Below are 26,217 nucleotides of genomic sequence, written 5' to 3' on the forward strand. Positions count from 1 at the left end.
CATGCTCAATAAGGTGGCTATGTGGTTTAACCAGTCTTCCCTATGTAGAACATCTGAAATTGATTAATGCCAGCTTGCAGGACTACCTTTTACATTCTGCCACAGTCACTGACAATGCGCGAAAACATTCTTAGGGTTATGCAGGTTATGCACACTTCACTGAAAAATTATTGCCAATGTTCCTTGTAAATTCTATTTCATAATATAAGTGAGGTCTGAAAAAGTTGAGATTCTCATGAAGTCAACATTCATTAAATGTTGACTTCAGTTCCCTCCTGTTTCCCAGACTCTGGTGTCATATAATTAGGAATGCATGAAATGTTTTTTAAAAATGCCCCTGGTTGCTTGGAATATGTGCCCTAATATATAGATGCTATTGTGCACAAGTGCATCATGATTGTGAGTGAATTAGACACCTACTTTGAGGGCTACACATCTTACTAGAAGCAGCAGCAGTTCTTTTACTCTATGCTTTGCTGTGCCCTTCCCTCAAGGTGTCCCCCCTGCCTGCCTATGCACATAAAACTCTGGGAAAATAAATCTCCCTGTCTCCTGTTGAGTTTAACCACACAAACACATCCTTTCTTTTCTTTAAAAAAAGGCATCAGGCTGGAGACCAAGCAGTTCAGATGGATGGTTGAGATTATGTTAACTCAATTTATGATTTAGCAACACTCACAAGATCCATACAATAGACAACATAGATAAAAGGAAATAAACTGTTTAAAATATCTTCATGCATGTTAAATAGTTCATTCTCCTTTTCTTCTTCATGGGAATGGGAACTACAGCCTGAGCTGGCTCCCGGTAGACTTCCGTACCTTGACAAAATGTATCCCTTCCCCTCCTCATAAGGGGACCCTGTTTCCAGCACGGGGGGTGGGGGGGTGCTATCTCTAGCATTGTCAATTTTTTTCAGGTTTATTCATGTTTTAATCATATTTATTAGAAAAATATTTAAGTTATCCTAACTGCTGATGATAGATATATAGTGATAATATTATTTGTTCCATATAATAATTTCTGTTTCTCTGTATGTCTTCCATTCAGCCCAGTACGGTTTAGATTCTATCAGAAGTATTCTGATATGCAATGGGCCATAGACAATTTCTATCTTGGACCTGGTTGTATAGAGAACTGCAGAGGACATGGAGACTGTCTAAAAGAACAGTGTATCTGTGATCCAGGTTTCTCTGGTCCCAACTGCTACTTGACTCAGCCATTGAAGGTAATCTAAATACATGTTTAGTGCATATTGTAGTTAAAATGCATAATACAAAAATATTTTGGGAAATATTTTAAAAACTAGATATGCATCCATGGAGGGATAAGAATGATTTTCAGATTTTTGTCTGTAATGAAAGCAAATGTACTTCTTTTATATTTCAATGAAATCAATTTCATGTGCAAAATTATTGTTGGTATACAATTAGAGGAATAATATTTTGCTAACTACTTGCTTACAAAAGAAATTTATTTAATGATCCCACTTTTCTTTGACAGACTTACTTGAAGGAGCGCTTTGACAATGAAGAAATTAGACAGGATTTATGGATGTCTCTGGAAGGAGGCACTGCTTGCATGGAGTGTGGAATTCTTGCAGAAGACACGGCTCTGTATTTTGGAGGCACTGCCGTGAGACAGGCTGTTACTCAAGATTTGGATTTACGGGGTGCAAAGTATGTCAGGGCGCTTAATAGATTGCATAGAGCTGATGCATTTTCATTTAGGATGTCTTTAAATAATGACAGGGCAGCAAACTAGATTGCGGTGAGGACAGGCAATGGAACTTACCTTTCACCTTTAAATCATCCATTTGAGAAGGAGGGAGGAAGGCTGATCTTACTGAGGCATGAATCAATTCACTTAACAGTAAGAAAAGGTTGTTTTTGTTTTCATGGGCATATAGTTCAATAACTATAACAATTTCAGTTTAGTTCCAAATCTGTTCTCATTTTATTCTATGGGATGAATGGATTTAGTTATTGTATACATATCAGCTGTACTTGTTGTAGACACACTTAATCTTTATTGGACAGGGGATGATGTTAACTATTTTCTTAGTATCATTGGTTTTATAATTCCATGCAAATATGTTCTCATTCAGATTTTTACAATATTGGGGAAGAATTGGGAGTGAAAACAATATGACAACTTGTCACAGACCAACATGTCGGAAGGAAGGAGTTCTGCTAGATTATTCAACTGATGGAGGCAAGTATCTGTTTCAATGGAACAGGACAAATATTTTTGCGTATGTTTAAGCACCTTAAATTTACAAAACATTGGCAAAGGTATAGGATGGGATACAGCAGAGCTTTTGCTTTGAATATGCATTTATTAGAAAGTTCTATTCATCTAAAGTTATTTGCAGTATGGAGCCCCTAATCCAGTACACCCACCTGGTGATATCCCTATCGACACAAATAATGGCTACAAATATGAAAAAGACAGTTGCAGGAAGTTTAAATCTGCAGTATGCATAAGCATAATTCTGAGTAAAGAAGTCAGTTTATTGAAAATCTGGTACTTATCCAAATATTATGGATGTCTTCCAAATAAAATTGTTTCATGTTCCGAAATATATTTTCATATTCACATTATTCTTTTCTTTGAACAATATTTTCCTGAATTCCAGAAGAAATCTGGATGAAGTGATCTTCGTTGCACTGACATTTTTTATTTGCTTATTTTTAAGAGTTAGTCAAATGATCAAGAACTGCTTATTGTGAGACAAGAGTTATTCAACTGGAAATTCAGAGATGTCATGTTTATTTTTTATATTGATCATTTGGGTATTTCATTACTTTTCAATGCTTATAAGGCCCTTTTGTGGTACATTCTTAACATTCCTCAGTAGTAATAAATAGTTAAAATAAAGCATTCCTACAATTTAAATGTTTTAGGGCAACAAGTCATGAGGCTGTGAAAGCATTAAGCTCCAACAGTTTCGGCCACATGTACAATATTTTTGAATCAAGATGTCAGTAGGCAAGTAGTATACAGTCTCTGCTTTGCTCATTTTAAGAACTCATGGGAATTAGACTTATAAAAAGGACAGATACAATTATGATCAGTTCAAAGTGACTCACTGTATTACAATGTGCCAGATGTTTGAATTCACTATTTGAGGCCCAGCTTCAATATAAATCAGATATTGATGAATTTCCTGCTTCTGTGTTGACTCTTTTCTGATACAGGAATATCTTGGAAATTGCTTCATGAGATGGATTATCAAAAGTACATCTCCATAAGGCATGATTACGTATTACTCCCAGAAGATGCACTGACCAATACAACCCGCCTGCGTTGGTGGCAGCCATTTGTGATTAACAATGGAATTGTGGTTTCAGGCTTTGATCGTGCTCAGTGGGCACTAGATAATGTTCTCATTGGAGGAGCAGAAATCAACCCAAGCCAGCTGGTAGATACGTTTGATGATGGTAATTGTCAAATAAACATTTTTTCAACTTGATGTTGTGATGATGTGGTGGAAGTTTGAGTTCATGTTTGCATTTTAGTTTAAGTGATAAACAGGAACCTTTTTAAGCTAATGTTTTTGAAATTTCTGTCCACATATGTTGTAGAAGAACTTTTTGAAGTCATTAGTCATTATCAATGAATAAACATTCTACAAAAAAGTTTCCTAGCTATAGATATCCATACCATATTTTGAAATGGAATGGAATAATTTATACTTTGTGTTTTCCAACGATGTCAAATATTTCAACAGTGCAGTATTTACCCAAACATTACCACACTTCCAATTAATTTTGTCTAACTGATATTGATAGAAGGCATTTCGCATGAAGAGAACTGGAGTTTCTATCCAAATGCAGTCAGGACTGCAGGATTCTGCGGCAATCCGTCATTTCATCTCTACTGGCCAAATAAGAAGAAGGATCAGACACATAATATCCTGTCCTCTCGGGAACTCATTATACAACCAGGATATATGATACAGTTTAAAGTAAGAAGTAGCTTCTATTCATTAAATGTCAAACCCATCTTCAGTAAGATTTGCCCCTAAGTCTAATGGCATATCAAATTTAGATTTCTATCAAATATTCATTGTAAAGGTTTAATGTGATGCATAGTGTTACTATATTCAAAGAATACTACCCAAGCTTTAGGTTTACCTAGAGGAAAGAACAAACTCGATGGGTTCTGCCAATCAGAATGGAAGCCCTTGTTGTTTGTCATGATGGTTACGATGATGTTGTTAACAAGTGGAACTGGCATTATACAAAATTCCACCATTGCTAGGGCAGTGATTAATAAAATGTTACAAGCTTTAGGGTGCATCTACACTGTAGAATTAATGTAGTTTGACACCACTTTAACTGCCACAGCTCAATGCTATGGAATCTTGGAAATTGGAGTTTGGTGAGGCAAAGGTCCTGTAAAACACAATTCCCGTGATTCCATAGTTTTGAGTCATGGCAGTTAATATATTATTAAACTGCATTATACGTCTGTTTTGTAGATGCACCTTTGGTCTGGATTTGTCCATGCAATAGCTTCTCAGTGGGCAATGCAGGTGGGGAGTTTCTCAGTTAGGGAGGAGGCAGAAAAAAATAATATTAACATTGGAGGAAAAAAATAATTATTGCTAACTGTTCCAGATTGTGGTTGGCTGTGAAGCAACATCATGTGGAGATCTTCATTCTGTAATGCTGGAATACTCTAAGGATGCCAGGTAAATTTTTAAAGATGCTCACAATGGAGAATATTGTGTAGTGGGAATTAATTTCCAACGTTAAAACATTTTTTTTAAAACCCTATTGTTTTTGATATTTGTGTCAAATATATACAAACATAATACATACATGTAAATGATAAATTCATTCATATTGATCCACCCAATTAATGTCATACTGAGCAATCCTCACATGATGATACAAATAAATACACTGAATAAGTGAATTAATAACTTTTCATTGCATACTTATGTGGAATCTGATAATGTTCTCAGATGAATGTATACAATTGAATCTATGTGATCATTCGAACATACAGAGTCACATGTGCAATCAGATATGATGAAAAGTCTGATTCAGACACAAACACGGATAGTTTGATCATTCAGTTACTTATTGCTGTATATATGATCTGACTCCATTGAGAAGCATTCCAGTTTGCATAGGAAATGAAATGATATGACAGTTTTGTCTGTAATGGCTATTTCACACATGAATGTTATCATTTGTAATTGACAACTTGTAATCAAGTCATGAACATACATATGGAACTCATTCTTAGAATTCTCAGACAAAAGCTTTTATTTCTTATTAATTTCATTCCATTTCTCATAGACCCGTGGGGTGCCATTGTGATGGGGCAGAGGCCATCCTTCCACGCTTTGTGAATTTTCAATGGGCTGCTCCATTATGACAGGCCAAAACCAGAAGTGATGCAGTCATTTCTGCTTTCATTTTAAAACCATTTTTGGCCACTAAGTTTGAGTGTGGGGCTAGATGATATCAGGGAGAGTGAAGGGACAAAACTTTGCAGCGGTTTTGATCTCCTTTGGTTGTTTTAGAGCTTAAAATGCCCTGGGGTAAACCCAAAGATGTTCTGTGGGGCACCAAGGGCTACAAACATGATGTTTAAACTCTACTTGTGGACTATGGACTGCACTTTCTCCACCCCTACTATAAACAATTCTTCTACATATTGTCAAAGGGAAAATAAATATATTTATTAGTTAAGAATGCAGAACTTCTGTCTTTTTTAAAAGAAAAAATAGCCTTACCAGGAAAATATTATTGCAGATAATGTTTTTAAAACACACAGATCTCCTTGAACTTTAGTAGATGCTTGCCTTTTTTATTACTGTGTTCAGCTGCCGTAACAATATTGCATCCTGTTCTTCTTTCAGATCAGATTTGTGGCAGCTCATCCAGACACATTGTCTCCCATCCTCTTCTAATAGTGTTGGCTGTTCCCCATTTCAATTCCATGAAGCCACCATCTATAACTCTGTCAACAGCTCCACTTGGAAGAGAATAACTATCCAGCTGCCCGATCATGTCTCATCCAGGTAGGTAATCAAAAGGTCATTGTACTGTGTTGCTATAAAATTTCATCTGTTTAGCTGGCACTTCTTAGTAGCATAGAAGAAGAGACATTTTTAAAATCATATTTTGGTCTGGTCTAGCCTGGTACTTAATAAACATTACTTTTGAAATGTTTTGTCTTAGCAAAAAATAAATAGTGGCTACCAGAGAATCTCTGCCAGACTGAAAGGCTCAGATGACATAATGAATTGTTACTTTTTGATAGGGAAAACAAAGCTAGTGGTTTTAATGTCCTGCAAATTCTACAGCCTTTTGGAATAGACATTTGGAAATATTATAACTGCAATGCACAGAAAGCAGAGAAATTTCACCCAGAGATGCATGAGCCTTCTGCGGTGTCCTATTGTCTTAAATGTCTATGATGTGTGACAATAAAATGTATGAAAATCATCAGCATATTATAAAAATAATTCCTAACATTTTGAATTGGCTTTATTTGTAGTGCAACTCAATTCCGGTGGATTCAAAAAGGCGATGAACCAGAAAAACAAAGCTGGGCTATAGATCACGTCTACATTGGAGAAGCTTGTCCAAAACTCTGTAGTGGCCATGGATACTGCACTACCGGAGCCGTTTGCATTTGTGATGAAGGATACCAAGGTCTCTTCTAATTTTAATAATCCAATCCTATTTTACTTAAATCAGTTCAATCAGGAATTATAAAAACAATCTATACCCAAATATACTTTTCTTAAAAGTATAATAATCAAAAGCTCATTGAGAACCAGTGTAAAAAGTAACTACTGTAAAAGCATGTTTGCTGTTCAAGATATGTGTGAAAAAACAGGCTTTATCTAGATTAAAATCCAACTGCAACTCACTTCAAAGCCATATTTGTATGAGAAGCCAGATATGATGTATGAGAAGAGGTCTTATTATGAGCCTAAAAATTACCTATTTCTTGTCAAAAAATATTTTTCATGTCGCTGTAAACTAAACACAGAGAATGAGTACTGTATTTGTCTCTCATGTTGTTGAACTCCAACCTTCCCCCCACATACACACACACAAAGAATGCAATCCCCACCATACACAAAAAAGAATACAAATATCAAAAATTGCTCTGAATAAACTGTATTTAAAAATGGTAATATACTTAGAAAGTATGCATGTTTATATGTAGTAGTATTAAAATATTCTATTTCAAAATATTTCAAAAGGTAATGGAAATATACGTACCAAAGATACTCCCAGATGATAATGAAGAGAGAAAAAGGGAAGGAGGGAAAATGAATAAGGAACATAATACATGGGGAAGGGGGAAACCTGACTAAAGGCTCATAAAATACTATTCAGTATATCTACTACCGACAAGCTAACCAGCTGAAGGCCACTCTTTAAACAAAGTATTTCATGCATTAATGAGCCAAATTAGCAATCAAATTAACAAAAAAAAACACTCAAGAAACTCAGTACCAAGATTAATGTAGCAAAAACAATGTGTATAAAAATAATGTTAGCTCTAATTTGAAATAATGCAATCTCTAAAATTAAACTCAATATAAAGATAACTGTAACAAGATAATCAAACATGGTCTGTGGAAACAAATACTTAGTCCTATTCCACACTAATACAGTGCCTGGATTGCCAGTTTAGATCCACAGTAATGTATATCACTTCTGGGAATGTGTAGAATATTTTCAGTATTCTTCATCAGCATTAACCAGCTTGGCCACTGGTGGAAATAGTAGTTTTTCTGCAACCAAAAGAACAAAAGTTTCCTATCCCTGTCTTAAAGGATCCTCATGTGTTACCTAGCACAGAAATTGATATGCACCTCTTTGTGCAAACTAAATTATCCCTACAACTTCTTACAAACCTACAACTGGCTTGTAGTGTATATTTATGGAAGCTTTTCTGTTTCCAATATTGAACTGAGAAGGGCACTGCCACATATACTAATCCAAAAATATCCAAGTATTTACAACCAGATATAAATTTAGGTCGCATTTATGAGTTGACTCTTACCAATGCCATAATAATAAGAAACAAAACCCTTGCTATTTCTCCCCTACACCCCAATATATTAATTCTTACATCAGTCATGTCAGAATTCATTGAATGAGAGAGTAATTTTTCTGTATTCACAGGAGCTCAGGATATAATAAAATGTTTTGTTTGTATATACAGTATGGTGCTTTCATTTATTAGGGATAAAACATGGTTTTGACTGTTATCCCCAATCGCTGCTAACATAAACAATGGCATGTCAACAGTATTCTTGCTATGATATATGGAATATGCTTTTGAGAATAACTAGATTTTGCCAGGAGCTACAACATCACTTAATAAAATATCAAAACAAGTATGATTCAATATTCTTAACCCTATTTGCAGGGCAACAAAGAAAGATGTCTAGTCAACTACCTTTTAAATAATATATTTATAACTTAGTTTTTATAAGGTGGTAAAATTTGGGGAAGAAAGCTTGTGAAAATCCACTGGGCTCTTTATGGTGTTTGAAAATAAAGATTGTATAGTAGTGTTTGTGTAGACTTCTAAAGTGTCAGGAGAGAAAGACCTTAGTGTAGAGCAGGAGCCGTATTTCATGCAGCACATTCTGAGCTTTCACATTACTTCTCCCCAGGTTCAAGGACTTCATCTGTAGCACAGGCTGTTCTTAAAACATGAACATAAATTTTCAGTTACAGTGCCTTGATGCTTGTCAGCAATATAAATTCCATTTATTCCTTTTAGGAGATGACTGCTCTGTTTTCAGCCATGACCTTCCCAGTTATATCAAAGACAATTTTGAATCAGCAAGAGTAACAGAAATAAACTGGGAAACAATTCAGGGTGGAGTTATAGGAAATGGGTGTGGACAGCTGGCACCATATGCACATGGAGATTCGCTGTATTTCAATGGATGCCAAATAAGACAAGCTGTAACTAAGCACCTGGATTTGACCCGAGCAAGGTAATTTCATGTTATGAATTTGAAATGTTGCCTTTAAAGACAGAACCTTACTCTGGCTTGTTGGCAGCGAATAAATGATATAACATTGTTTTTAAATTGATTAGTTTAGTTACTTTGTAAGTTTAATAGATTTGTATGTTTCATTTAATTCATTTAAACTTTGTGAGTATTGTAGTTGTTATAATTTATTATAGATGTTTTATTCATGGGGCTATTTGTTCATTCTGTATTGTTTTATGGCACTGACTATTCGCCATCTTTTGTTGGAAATCACCCTGAGTCCTCTGAGGGAGATAGGATGGATTATAAATAAAGTTACCATTATTATTATTAATTTTGCTCATAAACTCTTTTAAACCAGAAAGCATTTTCTCCCTTGTTAACATTACCCCTCTTTGTATTTTTTTACCCCAGCAAAATAATGTTTGTTTTGCAAATTGGAAGCCTTTCACAAACTGACAGTTGCAACACTAATCTGAGTGATCCAAACACTGTGGACAAAGCAGTCTTGCTACAGTATAGTGTAAACAATGGAATCACATGGCAAGTCATTGCACAACATCAACCAAAGGACTTCATACAAGCCCAAAGAGTATCTTACAATGTACCACTGTAAGTAAAAAATTTTCCTGCCATATAAAATGTCTTCCTGCCATCAGCTCAGGAGCAAAACCTCTCTTGCTAAGGTCCTGCACAGAAAGCCATCTGGAACTGTTACCAAAAACCCCAGGCTCAATTATCTCCCTGAGTGTGCCCAACCAATCAGCTTCGTTCTTTGCATTTTCCAGTTAACACACACACCAACTAATTTTTACATGCCCCAATAGGTAATTGGACAAGGATACACTGGTATTTCCTTTCCCAACTGTTTCCTTTGCAGTCCCTTGTTTAACCATAATCTGTAAAACTGCTCTCAACAATTATGCTGGCACATGAAAATGATCTGCATTATGTGCGGCACAATTGTAAAAAAAAAAAAAAAGCCCACAATAGCTCAAACAATGCTTAGGGGTTTTTTTGTTTACTGCCAAATATATTTCAAACTTACTGGTATATCTCTTTTAGAATGCACTGTGATATGCAGACAAGAAAAGTTGGAGCACAAGAGCTAGATGTTTTATTATATCCAAGCTTTGTTTTTATGATTAAAGCAAATATCTGTGGAGGACAGAAAGTGCCTCAAGGCAAATGTGTAATTCATGCTGTATGTTATTTTTCTCTCTGTGAAATGCCTTGTCTTTAGGGAAGCACGAATGAAAGGAGTATTACTTCGCTGGTGGCAACCCCGCCACAATGGCACCGGTCATGATCAGTGGGCTCTGGACCATGTAGAAGTTGTTCAGTAAGTATAAAACCATTGTTTCACATCACCACTATCCCCATCTTGAGAAGTATTCCTTTTCCTCCATCATTGAACAAAGGGTCGATTTAGTAAGAAAGTGCTCCTATTTAAAAGGGCGTGGGAAAATGCTTTGGTATGAGACCAGCTGTAAGGCAGAGGAATACTTTGGGCATTAATGTGAAATGCAGGAGAGAAAGGGTGGGATCTGAACTGTTTTTGAGTGTGCTATTGTGCTCATGTATCAGTGCCCTATGCCCTGACAACGTAAGAGGGATGTATGCTGTCAATAATTCAGCTGGCATGCCAAGATGATTTGCATCCTTTGTGACATAGTTGTAAGACAGCGAGGCTGTGTAGTTTCCTGCAAAGTAATATTATGTTTAAGTTGGGTTCCAGATGCCTTATCCAATGCCTTATCCTTGAGTGTGTGTGTGTATGTTTTAATTAGCCAGGCATTGTTCAGTATAGCAGGTATCTATGGACTGAAAGCATCATGTTCATTCCCCTATCATAGTTTTACAAAGTAAACATGTCTTTGCCCTGTTGATTCTTCTTCCCCCACTAAAACAGTGTCACTCTCAGAATAATCAGTGTGTGCTTTATTACATCACAGAAAGATGATCTCCTTTTTCTCTAACAATTTAGTTCCTGAAATTCTAGTGTCATGACGGGCTGGGATTCATCGCTACAGTGGTTGGCTGAGAGAGGTGTGCCTTCCCAATAGATAGGTTAAAATGTTATTTCATTGAAAACGTGTAGAGTCAACCTGATAGGAGCTGGAGCTTAGATTACAGCCTCACAAATTTGATCAGCTGTTAACCTATGAGTTTCTTGATTCACATTTAAATTAGGGCTTGAAATATTAATTGGATTAATTGCTACTATATTTTCCTCATGTTGTACCAGCTTTATTGTTCAAATAGTAGTTCGGATATTACTGAATGTCCCATTAGTTTTGACTAAGTCTGAAGTTAATCACAGGTAAAATTCATCTGAACTTGGTTAGCACCGCTTACTTAGATTTAGATTTCCTCCTGTTTCATCACTGCAGCAGCCCCTAAATCAGTGATTTGCAGCCTGTAGGTCCCCAGATGTTTTGGCCTTCAACTCCCAGAAATTCTAACAGCTGGTCAACTGGCTGGGATTTCTGGGAGTTGTAGGCCAAAACACCTTGGGACCCACAGGTTGAGAACTACTGCCCTAAATCCTCTTAAGGTCAGCAAACCCTTTGAAATGGCATGAAATGAAGCACACGAGAAGAAATGAAGTGCTGAGAGAGTAAATTGGAGAAAAATCAATGAAAATACCTGGCATGGACTTTAACTTGGAGAAGGTTTGGTGAAAAAACTAAGTTGAGGCATAGGTCGCTTAACAAAGCCACCTAAAAAGAACTTTCCTTTTACAAAGTCTTTTTACGCCTACCAAGCCCTTGCCAGGTCTTTCCCTCCTGTTTAGCTAAAAGGTTTTTATGGCAGAATTGGGAGGATGGTAAAGCTGGGCTGGAGACACACAAGACTTTCATTCGTGTTTGGTAATAGTTAGTCTATCCCAAACAGGACAATAGAGTTTGAGCTGGAAGAGAATGGTGCCTGCCTTGAAATTGTGCCTGCCTACAACAGAAAAGGAAAACAACAACTGAAGCCCTTTCTACACTGCGATATAAAATCCAGATTATCTGCTTTGAACTTGATTATATGGCAGTGTAGCCTCATATAATCCAGTTCAAAAAAGATCATCTGGATTATATGGTAGTGTAGAAGGCACTACAGAGAGCAAACAGGAGAGCAGATAACCCTACCTCACCAATTACACCAAACATGTTAAACAAAGCATAGATCTGTATGTTTGGTCAGCAAAGTGGAAATCACAAGAAAAATTAAGGCTGATCAAATTAAACATTATCTATGGGTGCATTTTGGAAAAAGTCTTCCAGAGATCTTTATAAAATTCCAAGGTTTACCTGGCCTGGTTGGTTGAACAAGCTGAACTGCTCTCTTTTTTGTGGTGGAGGATTAAAGAAATAATGCGAAAGAACACATCAACTTTGGTAACTGAGGTATTCCTGTACAAGGAACTGAGACTGCCTGACTTGAACCAGTCACTGTTCATGCCATAGTAGCCTGTACCAAAAGCTTTTGTCTTTTAGAATAAAGCTCAGAATCCTCAAGTCAAAATGGCCAATGGAATTTGTAGTCTAAAAAGCAAGCTATGTCTATGCTTCACCTTATATCATTCTGAAGGGTCCTCCTTAATCCGAAGGAAGATCATGGGGCTGCAGTGGGTGATAAGAGGCAGGTACTTTCTGCTCATACTAATCAGAAGCAAGCCATTGACTCTAAAATTATGTTTTGAAAAAATGAGTATTACTTAGCTAACAAAATCTACCATCGCTAAACAATCTCACTAATGTATCAATTAAGCTACTCTCAAGCTCTTTTAAGGGAAGCAACAAATTTACAATCAGACCTCCCACTTTTGTCTATTGACAGCCCTAATTTAAATGAATGAAGATGACAGCAGCAGCTCAGATTACTAGTTAACCTTGTTCTCCTTTGCACTGAAAGGCACCTGCTTGCATGGCATCCATGGCTCCCACAATTTATAGCCTTTTTCCAACACTAAATTATTATTCAAGCTTGACTCCCCTCCCTTTTCTTTTACACACTTCGCTGGGCTCTGCCTCCATAACATCAAAATTTATGTTTGAAGCAGAAGGAGGATGGACCTTATTTATGACACCCATGGTGCACCTCATCTAGAGTTGCACATTCGGAATACATCAATAAAATGCTGTATTTGGGAAGGTCTTTTTCTATTCCAAATAAAAAAAATATAATATGTGTGGTTTGGGTAAATCCAAGGCCAAAGACAGGTACATAGAAGATGTACATGTGTAAAAATTAATAGAAGGGAAGAAGAAAAATTAGGCTTTACATTAAAGCAGAAAGAAAATCGTAGTTAGAAATCTTAATAAATCCCATCGGATTTTAGCTGATAATGTTTATTTTTAAAATTTCACAAACAACTAAAAGTAAAAGAAAAATTAGTATAAGCTCTTAAACAAGACCCCCATAATGTTCCACCTAATAATTCCCCCCATCCCTACCAACATATAATAAAAATACAGGAAAAGAACAAGAAAACATTAAAAATACAACTGACTTTTTCCTTTCATCAAGCAAAGGCAACTATTAAAATATTATATATACTTCATGTTCTACTTAATTGCATTTTAGCTTCTGCTAAACAGAAACTACTATATTTAAAATTAAACATAACCACAAGTAATATTCATATCAACAATTTATCCATTTTGATTCTTATTCCAATTCTTACCAATTTTAATACATTCATCTTTAGATTATTGGCTTTATATCTCCACAAGTTTTATTCCTTTAATTTAAAGAATCATATATATTTCTTATATTGCCCCCCATTTTTCCTTTTAATCTAGCTTGATTTTCTTCATTGTAAGTGTTCCACCTGCTCATTGATGATACTAATACAAGCAGTTGAAACATTTTGTCTAAAGTTAAATTCTTGTAATTGTTTTATTATTTTATCTGAGTTTTTTTTTTACTGCAGTGACCATCAAAGTGGCTTGCCAAAAATATAAGGGGCATCATAAAATATATTAAAATCATTCAATTACACAATAAATATATGGTTGTTTATATGTATATTGACTTTAGATCTCTGTATTGTTTCTTATGTAGCTCAAATGGAGAATCAATAGACTATGTTTGGTATCGATAAACTTAGGGAGGAAAACCAAAGTATAAAACAAAATGTTTTTGGGGAAAACTAAAGAAATTCCCCAAACAGCCTAATCAGTACTGAATGCTAACTGATTATTGAAATGATAAGACAAAAAGAAAGTCGGTTTGAAGGTTGGAAAATGAAATGTACTATCTTGGAAAGGAAAAGAAGAAAAACATAAAAAAGAGAGGAGCCAAATGTCTCATTGTGTGAATAGATCGTTTCCTGATTCATGCCAAGACACTATTTTAAGTGCCCCTGGGGACAAACATTGGAGCTGCCCATAAAAATTCATAGAAAAACCTGAAAGTGTAATATAATTGGGACTGGGCACAAATCCTTACCCTTCAAACAAGATGGCAAAGAGAAGATTCTTCGTCTTTTTAATCTCGTTCTTAATTACTTTGCAATGCATAAAAGTAACTAAGTTTGCTAATGCAAATTCCAAAGCAAATGCTGCTTATTGTCTCCATTATTGTAGACTGGACAGAAAGACTACTTAAAACAGACCTGCGGGGTTTGCACGAAGACTGCTGATCAGGCTGTTAGTGATTCAATAAAACCCTCAGGCCTAAAGCTGAGCTAGTAGTTTACATCACCCTTGCGGTGTTATTATTAGCTTTTATACCCACATTGCAGGATGGACTGAGAGACTAGTAGGTAACAATGTTGCCTGGTAGTTTGCTGTAGTATTTCAGTTTCAGGCTGGAGGGTGTAGAAAGAGATCTTATAGTATCTTACAGTAGTCCTGGAAGGTAGTCAATGTTGATACTACAGGTCAGAGGTGGGGCTAGGTTTGGATTCCCACTTGAAAAGCACTCACATCTCTTCGGTTGATACACAGGTCTGTGTACTGAAATGGCCTCTCAGACTCTTCCCTAGTGAATTAAAATGGTGAAAAACTAAAAGAGATGAGAGTCAACCATGACCATCCTGTCTTGGATGTTGACTTGTTTTTCAGCCCTTTCAGCTCAGGCAAAGCTCACCTCTACCAACTAGATTAGGATGCCTGACGGACTGGACTAGGCTTAGGGTTTCCATCCATTGCACCAATGTGATACTGCTCGCCACTTTTTCTGTGGCTTGCGTCCTTTTGTCCTGAACCTAGTCAGCTGTCATATCCTTTTTGTTCCACTTTAAAGAAAAAATGGAAAACGTTTGCAGGAACTATGGAATTTTGAGATTGTAGTTCTAAGAACATAATGTCACTTAAAGATATAAATATTGTTGTTTGTACAGCTATAAATAGTGTAATTATGCTGTGGTTCAAAATAATTGTGGTGAGATATAATCTGCCACACAAACTTTTTTGACCTGTACAAACCATATTAGGTAACAAATTTAACTACTACAAATAATGTCTTCCATAAGTAATCTGTAAGATCTTCTGTAAGTAATGTCAGAAGTGATATCTTCTGTAAGTTACTACAAGTAATGTCTTTTTACAAGTGATCTGGCTAGGAACAATATAATTCATTCCACATGTAGTTTTAATTAAATTTGACAGCTATTTGTTGAATTAAATGTTAATTAAAAGTGGATGAACTTACCAGAAAATTAGTTCATTTTTTATTCATTGCTTTTATTGCTAGATTAGTTGATTGGAAGAATAGTAGAGGTAAAGTTTTTCCTCTGATGTTAAGTCTAGTCATGTCCGACTCTGGGGGTTAGAGCTTGTCTCCATTTCTAAGCTGGAGCCGGTGTTGTCTGTAGACACCTCCAAGGTCATGTGGCTGGCATGACTGAATGGAGCGCTGTTATCTTCCCGCTGGAGCGGTACCTATTGATCTACACACATTTGCATGTTTTCGAACTGCTAGGTTGGCAGAAACTGGGGCTAACAACGAGAGCTCACTCTGCTCCATGGATTCAAACCGCTGACCTTTCGGTCACAAAGTTCAGCAGCTCAGCTGTTTAACCCACTGTGTCACCGGGGGCTCCTTGATTGGAAGAATATATTTAGGGAAACATCCCAGTTTAGCTTGTTTTAAGATGAAGACACATTTCATCCTTTTTACCCAATAATTTACTTACTCTGTATTCCTGTGTTTACAAACAAACAAACAAACAACGCACTGCATGCCAGTTCTTCCCTGATCAGAGCTCCAGCTTGCCTGCTGCACTATGCAAGTGCACACGCTTGTCTGCATGCACACCTCAAACTTTGTGGGGCGGGATAGAGGGATCTCCCAAGTGTATTAAGAAATACTGGTTTCTGATCAAATTATGTTAATGGCAGGAGGATGGGGCATGATCTCCTATTCCTTATGCCTTTGTTACTCCTACTAAAATATGAATTGTACATGAAAGAGAGAGGTACCTCAACATCGTTTTTATGTGGTAGTAACTTTTATCATGAAGCCTAACCTGAAACCACAACATTATGAATTGGGGCTTATAGACATGTTATTACTATTTTCATGATCATCACCCTCATGCTTTTTGTGATCAAGATGATTTCTTTTCTTTTCTCTTTTGCACAAATAAGTTGTGCTTTTGCTTTTAATGCAAAATACTTTTTCTTTTGTAAAATTGTTTGATATTAATTATCTTCTAGCAGTAACAAAGTGTGTTTATTTGGATAATCATCTTGCATTGCTTCACTACAGAGCTATTTTATTTGTTTAGGAAGGCTTATGCATATTGTAGCACAGAAAAAAAGTGTTAAAATATTGCTGTATTCTAACTGCGCTGTAATTTTTGCCCACTTTCATTGTGATATAGGTTGAATTTAACCTAGAACTACATTTATGCTTGTTAAAGTATTATAATGATAAAGTGAATATTTAAAGCTTTTTTTAAAAATCAGAAAGTAATTTGTTCATTTTTTATTTTCAAAAGAGATGAAAAATCGTATATTGCCTCTAAACCTCATCAAGCTTTTATGACTAATCACAGTGCTGCATGCGTTGAAATACATTTTCTAATTTGTGTTGTATTTCATTATTTGCTGTCATTGGTTTTACACTAGAGTAAGGTAAGTAATTGCACTATTGATATAACCATTATATATATTTAATTATCATTTTATTCATGTTGCTCATGATGATTTCAAGCTTAAAGCTATTGGAGAGTACCCTGAACAAGGATGTGCATATTGCTCTGTCCCCTAGAAGACATAATCTTATAATTCTGGTTGGTTTGATGGTCTTGCGGCCAATCCGACCTTTGCAATATGTATTCAAGGGTTTTCTTGGGTGCTTCCCTCATTTAAAATTTCACAAAGTTTCCAAAAGGCAAACATAAGCTCTTCACACTCAGCAGGGTGTAATATGCCAATCAATTTATAAAAAGAAGCTTGTCTTTAACTTTTGATCATTTTTTTAATTCTTAAAGGCAACAAGAAGTCAGTCACATTCAATAACATAAAATGAAGCTTACTATCAATTCTCAGAGAATACAGTTTGTGGAAGAACACATATAGTCAAAAGGCCAAAGGCCCATTCAGTAACTGGGAAGAAGAAAGCACTTACTTTCTTGTCTCCCAGACAGGATCAGGTGTTTTACAACTGTTTGTGCATAAATTCCTCTCTGCAGTTATCCACACCAATCTATGGATATCCAGAGGGTAGGGATGAGGATAGGCCCCAACTTTCCAGTTATTGTGTGGATAATAATACGTGAAAGGAAATAAAGAGCCTCATGCTCCCATTCATCAACCCAAAACAAGCCTGAATGGCTGAGCTGGTCTACTGCATAGTAAAACCTCCATAACTGAATGGTCCAGAGATGCCTGCCAAGCATTCTGTGTCTCTCTGGTATTCTCAGTTTCTTGAATCAGCCAATGAATCTCATTCATTAAGGAGTGATGTTATATCTGCATCCAAATGAAACATCTGAAAGATACTTGTTGCTATTTTTAAATAATTTATTTGGAAATACAGCAATTTATTATGTGATAATGCATGTCACTCAAATGGAAATATTTTATCTGAGAAAAAAGATACTTCCATTTCTGAAAGAACAGTTTCCCCTTAGATAAAGACGGTGTTTATTTGGAGGCTGCAGTAGTGAAAACCATCACCATATTGTTTTTAACAGTAGTTAAGTCTACTTTGACATGATAACTCTATGAATGAGAGACCTCCAAGTGTCATCAGCAGTCTTTGAGGCTTGCAGACTCAAGTTTGTAGTTTCTCTGATTGAATTGATTCATCTGTAATATGGCCTTTCTTTTTTCCTACTGCCTGGATACCTTTCTTAATGTTCCCAGGAGCAGCTCCGCACATTTATTAGCAAAATAACTGTCATCTGAATAAGAATGTCACCCTTCTATCTCACTGCCCTAATATTAGTCTCATTATAAAGACATTCTAGGGAAATGATTGTTCCAAGTACAAGTAATGCTTTTTAGGTATAGCATGGGGCCTTGATATTACTCTACATTAGTTCCTTGCAGACTAATTTCCCCCCCAGATTTCCACATTTACTGACATTTTAATACAGTAGAGCCTCACTTATCCAACATAAACGGGCCAGCAGAATGTTGGATAAGCGAATATGTTGGATAATAAGGAGGCATTAAGGAAAAGCCTATTAAACATCAAATTAGGTTATGATTTTACAAATTAAGCACCAAAACATCATGTTAGACAACAAATTTGGCAGAAAAAGTAGTTCAATACGCAGTAATTCTATGTTGTAATTACTGTATTTATGAATTTAGCACCAAAATATCACGATATATTGAAAACATTGACTACAAAAATGCATTGGATAATCCAGAACGTTGGATAAGCGAGGGTTGGATAAGTGAGACTCTACTATAGTTAGGACAGAAAGGCAATTTATGTACTGTATAGTCAAAATATACAGAGCCTTGTAAATTACCAGAAGCTACATAATGTGGTTTAAATTCCAAATCTGATGAGTGCCTATGGGCTACATACAATATTGCTGCACATTTGAAAGGAAGAACAGATCATAACTACACTGAATGTGTGTTGTAATACACAAAAAGAGCTCTTGCATGCATTAGCAACCCTAGTTCTTTAAGATGATCAAAATGTTCTGCGCCCACAAAGGTATGTAAGTATGGCTTGAGGTTCTCGTTTAGAAAAAGAGTAAAACTGCAAATGCTGTATTTTCAGTACCGATTACACATGTATTTCCCTCCCATTCAATAGGAAACAGCATTGCAAATATCGTTCAGTGACAGTACTTGCTGAAGTGATAACCATCTTAAGCTATATCCTTTCAGATTCCAGGTGGAGACTCGTGTAATTGAATGTTTCTCCATACTGGATGGAGGGAGCTGTACGTCTGAATACAAAATTAATGTATCAGAAGTAGAACAAGTTGGAAACCTTTCTCCTTGGCTTCTGTTTTTCTATAGGAGATTAATATTGTTTGGAAGAACATGAGAAGAACATTTTTTTTCAAGTGCTGTAGCCTAGACCCTGGTTTATTACCAGAGTGAGAACTAAGCCAACATCTTACTATTTTTGACAAACTAGGCAAGCAGCATCTCTATTTTATTATTATTTGTGATTATGATAACAACGATGCAACACAGGTGGTCACATTCTGAAAATATAAAATTTTAGACATATATATATATATATATCATAACAGAGGCTTTAATTCTATCTACAGTAGAATCTCACTTATCCAACATAAACGGGCCGGTAGAACGTTGGATAAGTGAAAATGTTGGATAATAAGGAGAGACTAAGGAAAAGCCTATTAAACATCAAATTACATTATGATTTTACACATTAAGCACCAAAACATCACATAAAAGCAGTTCAATGCACAGTAGTTTTATGTAGTAATTACTGTATGAATTTAGCACCAAAACATTGCAATGTATTGAAAACATTGACTACAAAAACATTGACTACTAAAAGACCGACTCCATTGGATAATACAGAACGTTGGCTAAGAGGAGGTTGGATAAGCGAGACTCTACCGTAGCAGTTTATGCTGCATAATTTTACATATCTGCTATGTACCAGGGCACTATGGAACTCTCCAAGTGAATTGCAATTATATATATGAAGGCATTCACTAGCATGTCCCAATGCACATTGGGCTCTGCTAGTACACATACACACTCCATAGTCACACACTGTTACAGTGACATTGGAAGAGCCCTATGAGTAATGATTATTTTACTCAGCCCCTTTCTGAATAGAGATCAGAACTCAAATGCCAGTATGCAGCTGTAGCAAAACAGTACAGTATGACCCATGTATCTGTAAGGGAATATATCCCTAAACTTACAGTGGAAACAGGAAATTGTGGTTAATAATGAACTCTATTGCAAAGAACAACTTCAGCCAGCTTCTACCATAGAATCGTGCTGCAAGACATAGAAAATTTCTTAGAATTTTCTAGGCCTTCCAGGGTTATCCTCTATGGTAACTTCTGGTAGAAGCCTGAGGACCTAAACCGTTCTTATGATAGGACATTTTTTTTGGATACAGAAAAGTGAAATTTCAAGCCACAGTTCTACAGGCACATGATTGTACTGTAATTTATATGATACCAAGTACATTTATTTTGCTCTGCAATCTTTTAGCCAATACATGAGCTGCCGTACTTAATTTTTCAAAAGTGTTTTCCAGAGAAAAGCTGTGTTGATTTTTATTTTGTCCAAGTGAACAACTACTCCCATCCTCAGGTGTGTGTTTAAATGGATGAATATGACACATAAGCCAATACTTCACACAGTCGCCTACAAACTTTGAGATTGTGGGGTGACTTAGAGAATGTGCTATTGCGATCATGAAATTGCTGCTGGCTAGATCTTTTATTGATCCATTTGAATTGTTCACAAGGGCCAGTTTAGGTTGCTCATGTGTGGTAGAAAGTAATGTGTTTCTTTTTATGTTTAAGAACAGAACTACGGCCCACCAACACAGTGACTGAAACAAACATTAGAAAGAAAAGCCTGTGGCTTATAAGGAGCTCCTTGGGACATACAGTCTTTCTTTAAACACACATCATGGGATCATTGTTGAGGGATAGGCAGTGAATGAGTTATACTGTACAGGGAAGGAATAAATTTTCCTCTCATCCCAATGGCACCTTTGAGAGCCCTTCATTCTCCACTCTAGCCATCAATGACCAGAGTGTCCTCCCACATCATAAAGGAGAAATATGCATTCTGGGGTGTAATTGCCTCTTGTTGGTGACTACATCATGAAGCATAGGTTTTGCCCACCCTTCAGAGATATCAGAGACATCAGGCCTTTTCATCTACAGACTTGAATCCCAATCATGCTCCTATCTGGTGGAAAGCACTATAGCAGTGTTTGTATACCATCTAGAGGAGAAGAGGGTCCATAACAAGGGAGCTAGCTTAAATATGTAATGCTACCACCTCTCGGTGACAACTATGGCTGGTTTTATATCTGTTGTCTTCATGCAGCAAAATAAACTGAAATCAAAACAATAAAATGAGACCATGTCACTAGTGAAAGAAAAATCTAAAATATGTGTGGTCACCCCCAACTCTGAGTTAAGAGTTTACCTGTTTAAAGAGAGTAACTGCAAAAATCCATTACAGTAAAAGGTAGCAAAACTTAAACTCATTAACAAACTTGATGGGTTATGAGTTTAGCAAGGAAAAAGTAAATAGTTTTTTCTTAATGTATGTTCTTTATCCATTATATGCTTATCATTCCAGTAATCAGCATTTGTTTTGTGCCTAATTACACTATGTAACACAATTTTTGTTCCTGGGTTATAAAATGTCTTTTCCTAATTGGTCCTATCATAAAAACATGGAAAAAGTTTATTAAACTGCAAAAAGTTTGTTTTTGTGGGACATCCTGCAGGACATTTTGCTATAGATTTTCAATGAATCTCTCATAGTCTCAACCAATTCAACATTGTTTGTGGCAGCCACAGAAACTTTTTCTGGAGTATAACAACTACTTTCAAAGGAATTATCACATAATTAAACAGGAAATAACATTTTCAAACCAGGAGCAGAAAAATTTCAAATTTTGTTACATACTGTAGTATTATAACTTTAAGAACTTGGCTTCTCCTCCAGTATACTTCCACCCATGGATATATATCTATAAGCAACCTGAATATAACCAAAGCACAACATGACAATGTTTAATTTAGACAAAACTCTTGCTATATTCAATAGAATTGTAATTAAAATAAAACCATGGTTGCTTATTGTCTGCATTGCAGACAGCAGGTATGGTCCAATCTTGCATGCCGACCTCATTAAAATCAGTGCTCAAACACGCAGTACAATGCTGCTAATGTGAACAGGAGTGAAAATAAGTCCAGCTGGATCTGGACTGGCCGACACCATGAGTAACAACAGGAATGCGAAATGCTTCTAGTTCATATTAAGAATTCTATATAGTGTGTCTGACAATAAATGGTCATTTAGGACACTATGTAAAGCAGCAGAATAATTCGTTCTGCAGATATTGCCACATATACCAAAGGACCTTAAGTTGTTTTCTTCCATCCTCTTTCCACTGAACAGCACTCGCAAACAAAATTACATGATGAATTTTTCACGGCAACATGGGCTCAGGCATTTCTACAACAGAAGACGAAGGTCACTTAGGCGAAACCCATGAAGAACAAGACATTTCTTTCCTTTTTCTTCCCAATCTGTGATGTGTCGCTTTCCATTCTTTTCAATCTAGCACAACAGTCTGGTTTATCAGGACTTTTTTCTTGATGAAAATTTCGAAAGCTTCCATCAAGACAGAGCGTTACACTACTTTTTTCGCACTGTGATCTAATGAGAAGTGACTTATTTTCTCATAGGTAAATGTTTTTAATGTTGATGTGTCTGTGAAAAATTGTGATCTGTTGTAATACCAGTTACAGTGGCAGTATTGGAAGTAAGCAACCGGTTCTGTTTTTACGACAAACAAATGCGCATACATTTAAGCACAAAAGACTCTTCATATTTTATGTCAGAAACTACAATATTAAGTACAATATTTAACATTCTTTGTCACATAGATATTTAAAAGCACTGTATGCCAGCTCTGTATCATATTTTATATGATTAAGTTATCATTGTTTGTCTTCTATGTATTCTCTTCTACAACTTGACATGTTGGCACTGTATTGACTTTCTATAACAATCGGCTGCTGATTTTTTGGGATTTTTACATTTTGATGCTGCGCAGAAAGCAAACAAATGCCTAATCAAAAAAATATCTGCAGAACGTTGTTGTAGAAGACATAGATGTTCATTTGTTCTTACTCTTTAATGTGTCTGTCAGTTAGTGTTGTTTTGTGGACAAGAAAAATGCTTGACATTTAAACCTTTTCTACTAAGCAGCTGTGGATGAACCTTCTCCCCCTCCAGACAGAAAGTCCTGTTTCCCTGTCCAAAACTAAAACATTTTTCTGTGGATGGTTTACTTACAGTAACTGCCATTTGGTCTCTGTAGTAATGGAGTGATTTGTAAACAGTGAACGTTTCTTCGTGTTTATTTGTGGTTTGTTTCTATTGCGGGTCATGTTTGCTTCTAATAATGTTGTGCCTAACACCAGCAACAGAACATCGACCCCAACAGCCCTAAACTGTCAATTATCATGAATAAAAGAAGTTTCACTCTACAGTGAATTGAGCTGAAATTCCATGCTTCAATAAAGATAATGTCGACAAAGTATTCATGTGTCATTTTTTCAAAGCTAATTATGAAGAGTAATCAAGAGTTTTAATCACCTCACACACATTTATGATCAATAGTTTTCACAATGAGTCTGCTCTGAGACCTGAATGAGTTTGGAGCTTTATACGCAAAGCAAGTAAATTGCAGCTATAGAAGGATAATAGCACCTTCTGTTAATATAATTTCTTTATATTCCACTCTTATTTCCCCGAGGAGACTCAGAGTAGATTACAGATACATATAGAGTTCATTTGTGCTTTGATGACTGCAGGTCTGTGGGGAAACCTCAGCCCATCATCAGTGATTGCAGATAAGGGATGGGCATTTCAATTTGGTTTCCTTTCAATTGGCAAAGCAACTAAGTCACTTTAAAACTTCTTTCCCAAAAGAAAAAGCTCCATCGCCAAGTGATCACTTTTCCTCCCCATAACTGGGGCTTTGTCAGAAAGGCCAAAAATTGTCTCAGTGCCCCCTCCCCACTGTCCCTTCTTTCCCAGCTCCATTCTAGAGTCTCCCTCACTCACTCATTCTTGGAAACGTGTGCAAAAGGGTCTCTCGGTTTAAAATAATTTATTACATTAATCCTTGGCTATTTTCTTGCTTTCTTCTAGGTTTTGTTCAGATGTAAGTAATTGCTAGCAAATGAAAGCCAGCATCAGCATAGATCAGACAGATCATTAGCTGCTGGCTTTCATCTATCAGTGATTAGTTAACTCTAGCTATAAATCTGGTCTATCCTGATCAGGAAGCCTCCTGCTCTGGGAAAAAGGGTTTTTAAAACACCAGACTGTTATCAGTTATATCTGGGGGGGTATTTGCATGTTTGTGTGTGCATGCATGCATGCTCCAAACTAAACAAACAGGGAGGGATAATGTACTGAAGAACAGAGTGAGCTGTACTGAGTGGGTAGTCCTAAATGCTGTATGTGATCATTTTTAGCACCAAGGAAAGATGCCATAGTAGAAAGGTTCACAAGATGGGAAAAGACTGAGGCCCCTTCTACAGTGCCATATAATTCAAATTATCAAAACAGATAATCCAGATAATCTGCTTTGAAGTGGATTATATGAGTACACACTGCCATATAATTCCGTTCAAAGCATACATTATCTGGATTTTATATGGTAGTGTAGAAGGGGCCTGGAAATAATCCAAAATGAACCGCATTTCTAGAACCAACACTATTGTAGCAGGAGAAGATCCAGGTGTGATAAAGCCCTAGGTCAGTGCATGTTTCTCAAAATGGAATGTTGCACTGTATTGTTAATGTTAGATTTATGCTGGGGTTAAATATATCTGAGGATTGCGTCAAATGTGACATCTTCTCCAGACACTGTTCAGAAACTTATAACCAACCCACTACTCTGGCCCCTTCTACACTGCCATGTAATCCAGATTATCCACTTTGAATTGGATTACATGAGTCTACATTGCACCATAATCCCATTTAATGCAGATAAATCTGGATTTTATGTGGCAGTGTAGAATGGGTCTCCCAAACATAAACATGACAGGATTGGAATTGGCTATTTGTGTACATATATAACAGAAAAAGATTCTACATGTAAGCACTCCTGTGTCCAAAGTCATGCTGGCACATCCGTTATTTGTGTATGTCCCTCAACAGAAGTGGGTAATAGGTCAGACCCAGAAATAGAAAAAGGAGCTGGTTATTTGCTCAGTTTGTGTAATACTGGAAGAGTCTATGGCCTTGGTGAATTGCCTGATTCAAAAATCACTGTGCTATATGACAAACTAGAGCAAGAGCCCAGAGATACAGGAGCATCTGTCTCTACCCTATGTTGTTTCCAGTTTGCAGAACATGAGATGTGAGAGTTTGTCTCATTTTTAGAAGATTCTGTGTTTTATAGTTAGTATCACAAACAGTGTCCTGGGCACACATCTCCTGCTCAGCACCTTTGTGGTCTTTCTACTTCCTCTTCTAGGGTCAATAAACAGTGATATCTGTGATACTACTGGCTCCTAGAGTGCAATAATACTCACATTGATAGTACTGTAAAAAATAAGGGTGCTGTAAAACATGATAATCTTATCTGCTGATAAATTGTAACTTGGCCCAAGAAACTAAGAAGTTATTCTTCAAGTCATGGTTTGTTTGGGGTTTTTTTTGTGTATGTTTCCAAGTTTCCTGTGTAATTATACTCCAATTACAAAAACATAAAACACCACAGAATATTTAAAAATATAAACAGACACACAGTTTTGCCAACAGAAGCAGAATATATTTCAGCCAAGCAATGAATTGGAACAGTTAAAGCCATACTTATTCTGTAGCAGGCTTTTAAAACTATTTCAAACATTTTTAAATTTTATTTCAAAAATCCCTTCACCATGATAACTGTGATTTGAGTCTAGATTGTCTTACCGTAGCTGTGGGTGTAAAAAGTAAGACAGAAAGAAAGGTGGAAAGCCTACTGTAGCCTACTGTATTTCATTATAAAATAGTCACACACCCCTTTTTGGGGTACCAGTTTTGGTCTTT

General features: G+C 36.3%; 1 protein-coding gene across 6 annotated transcripts in view; it reads left to right on the forward strand.

Annotated features, from left to right (window-relative positions):
• reln (reelin) overlaps positions 1 to 23,710 on the forward strand; it is a 395,806-nt gene extending 372,096 nt beyond the window's left edge. For 2 of the 6 annotated variants that reach the window (XM_062981720.1, XM_062981723.1), the window contains 13 exons: positions 1,051 to 1,228; positions 1,504 to 1,679; positions 2,108 to 2,214; positions 3,201 to 3,443; positions 3,795 to 3,970; positions 4,626 to 4,699; positions 5,882 to 6,043; positions 6,523 to 6,680; positions 8,779 to 8,998; positions 9,413 to 9,610; positions 10,242 to 10,340; positions 16,941 to 17,076; positions 22,561 to 23,710. In XM_062981720.1, coding sequence (XP_062837790.1) covers positions 1,051 to 1,228; positions 1,504 to 1,679; positions 2,108 to 2,214; positions 3,201 to 3,443; positions 3,795 to 3,970; positions 4,626 to 4,699; positions 5,882 to 6,043; positions 6,523 to 6,680; positions 8,779 to 8,998; positions 9,413 to 9,610; positions 10,242 to 10,340; positions 16,941 to 17,070 — 1,921 coding nt within the window. In that variant the 3' untranslated portion in view covers positions 17,071 to 17,076; positions 22,561 to 23,710. Of the gene's footprint in view, positions 1 to 1,050; positions 1,229 to 1,503; positions 1,680 to 2,107; positions 2,215 to 3,200; positions 3,444 to 3,794; positions 3,971 to 4,625; positions 4,700 to 5,881; positions 6,044 to 6,522; positions 6,681 to 8,778; positions 8,999 to 9,412; positions 9,611 to 10,241; positions 10,341 to 10,985; positions 16,904 to 16,940; positions 17,077 to 22,560 lie in introns of those variants that run through there. The other 4 variants (XM_008111538.3, XM_008111539.3, XM_062981721.1 and 1 more) reach the window with 3 other exon arrangements.
• The last annotated feature ends 2,507 nt before the right edge of the window (positions 23,711 to 26,217 follow it).

Source organism: Anolis carolinensis, chromosome 5 (assembly GCF_035594765.1).
Source record: "Anolis carolinensis isolate JA03-04 chromosome 5, rAnoCar3.1.pri, whole genome shotgun sequence".
Lineage (NCBI taxonomy): Eukaryota > Metazoa > Chordata > Lepidosauria > Squamata > Dactyloidae > Anolis > Anolis carolinensis.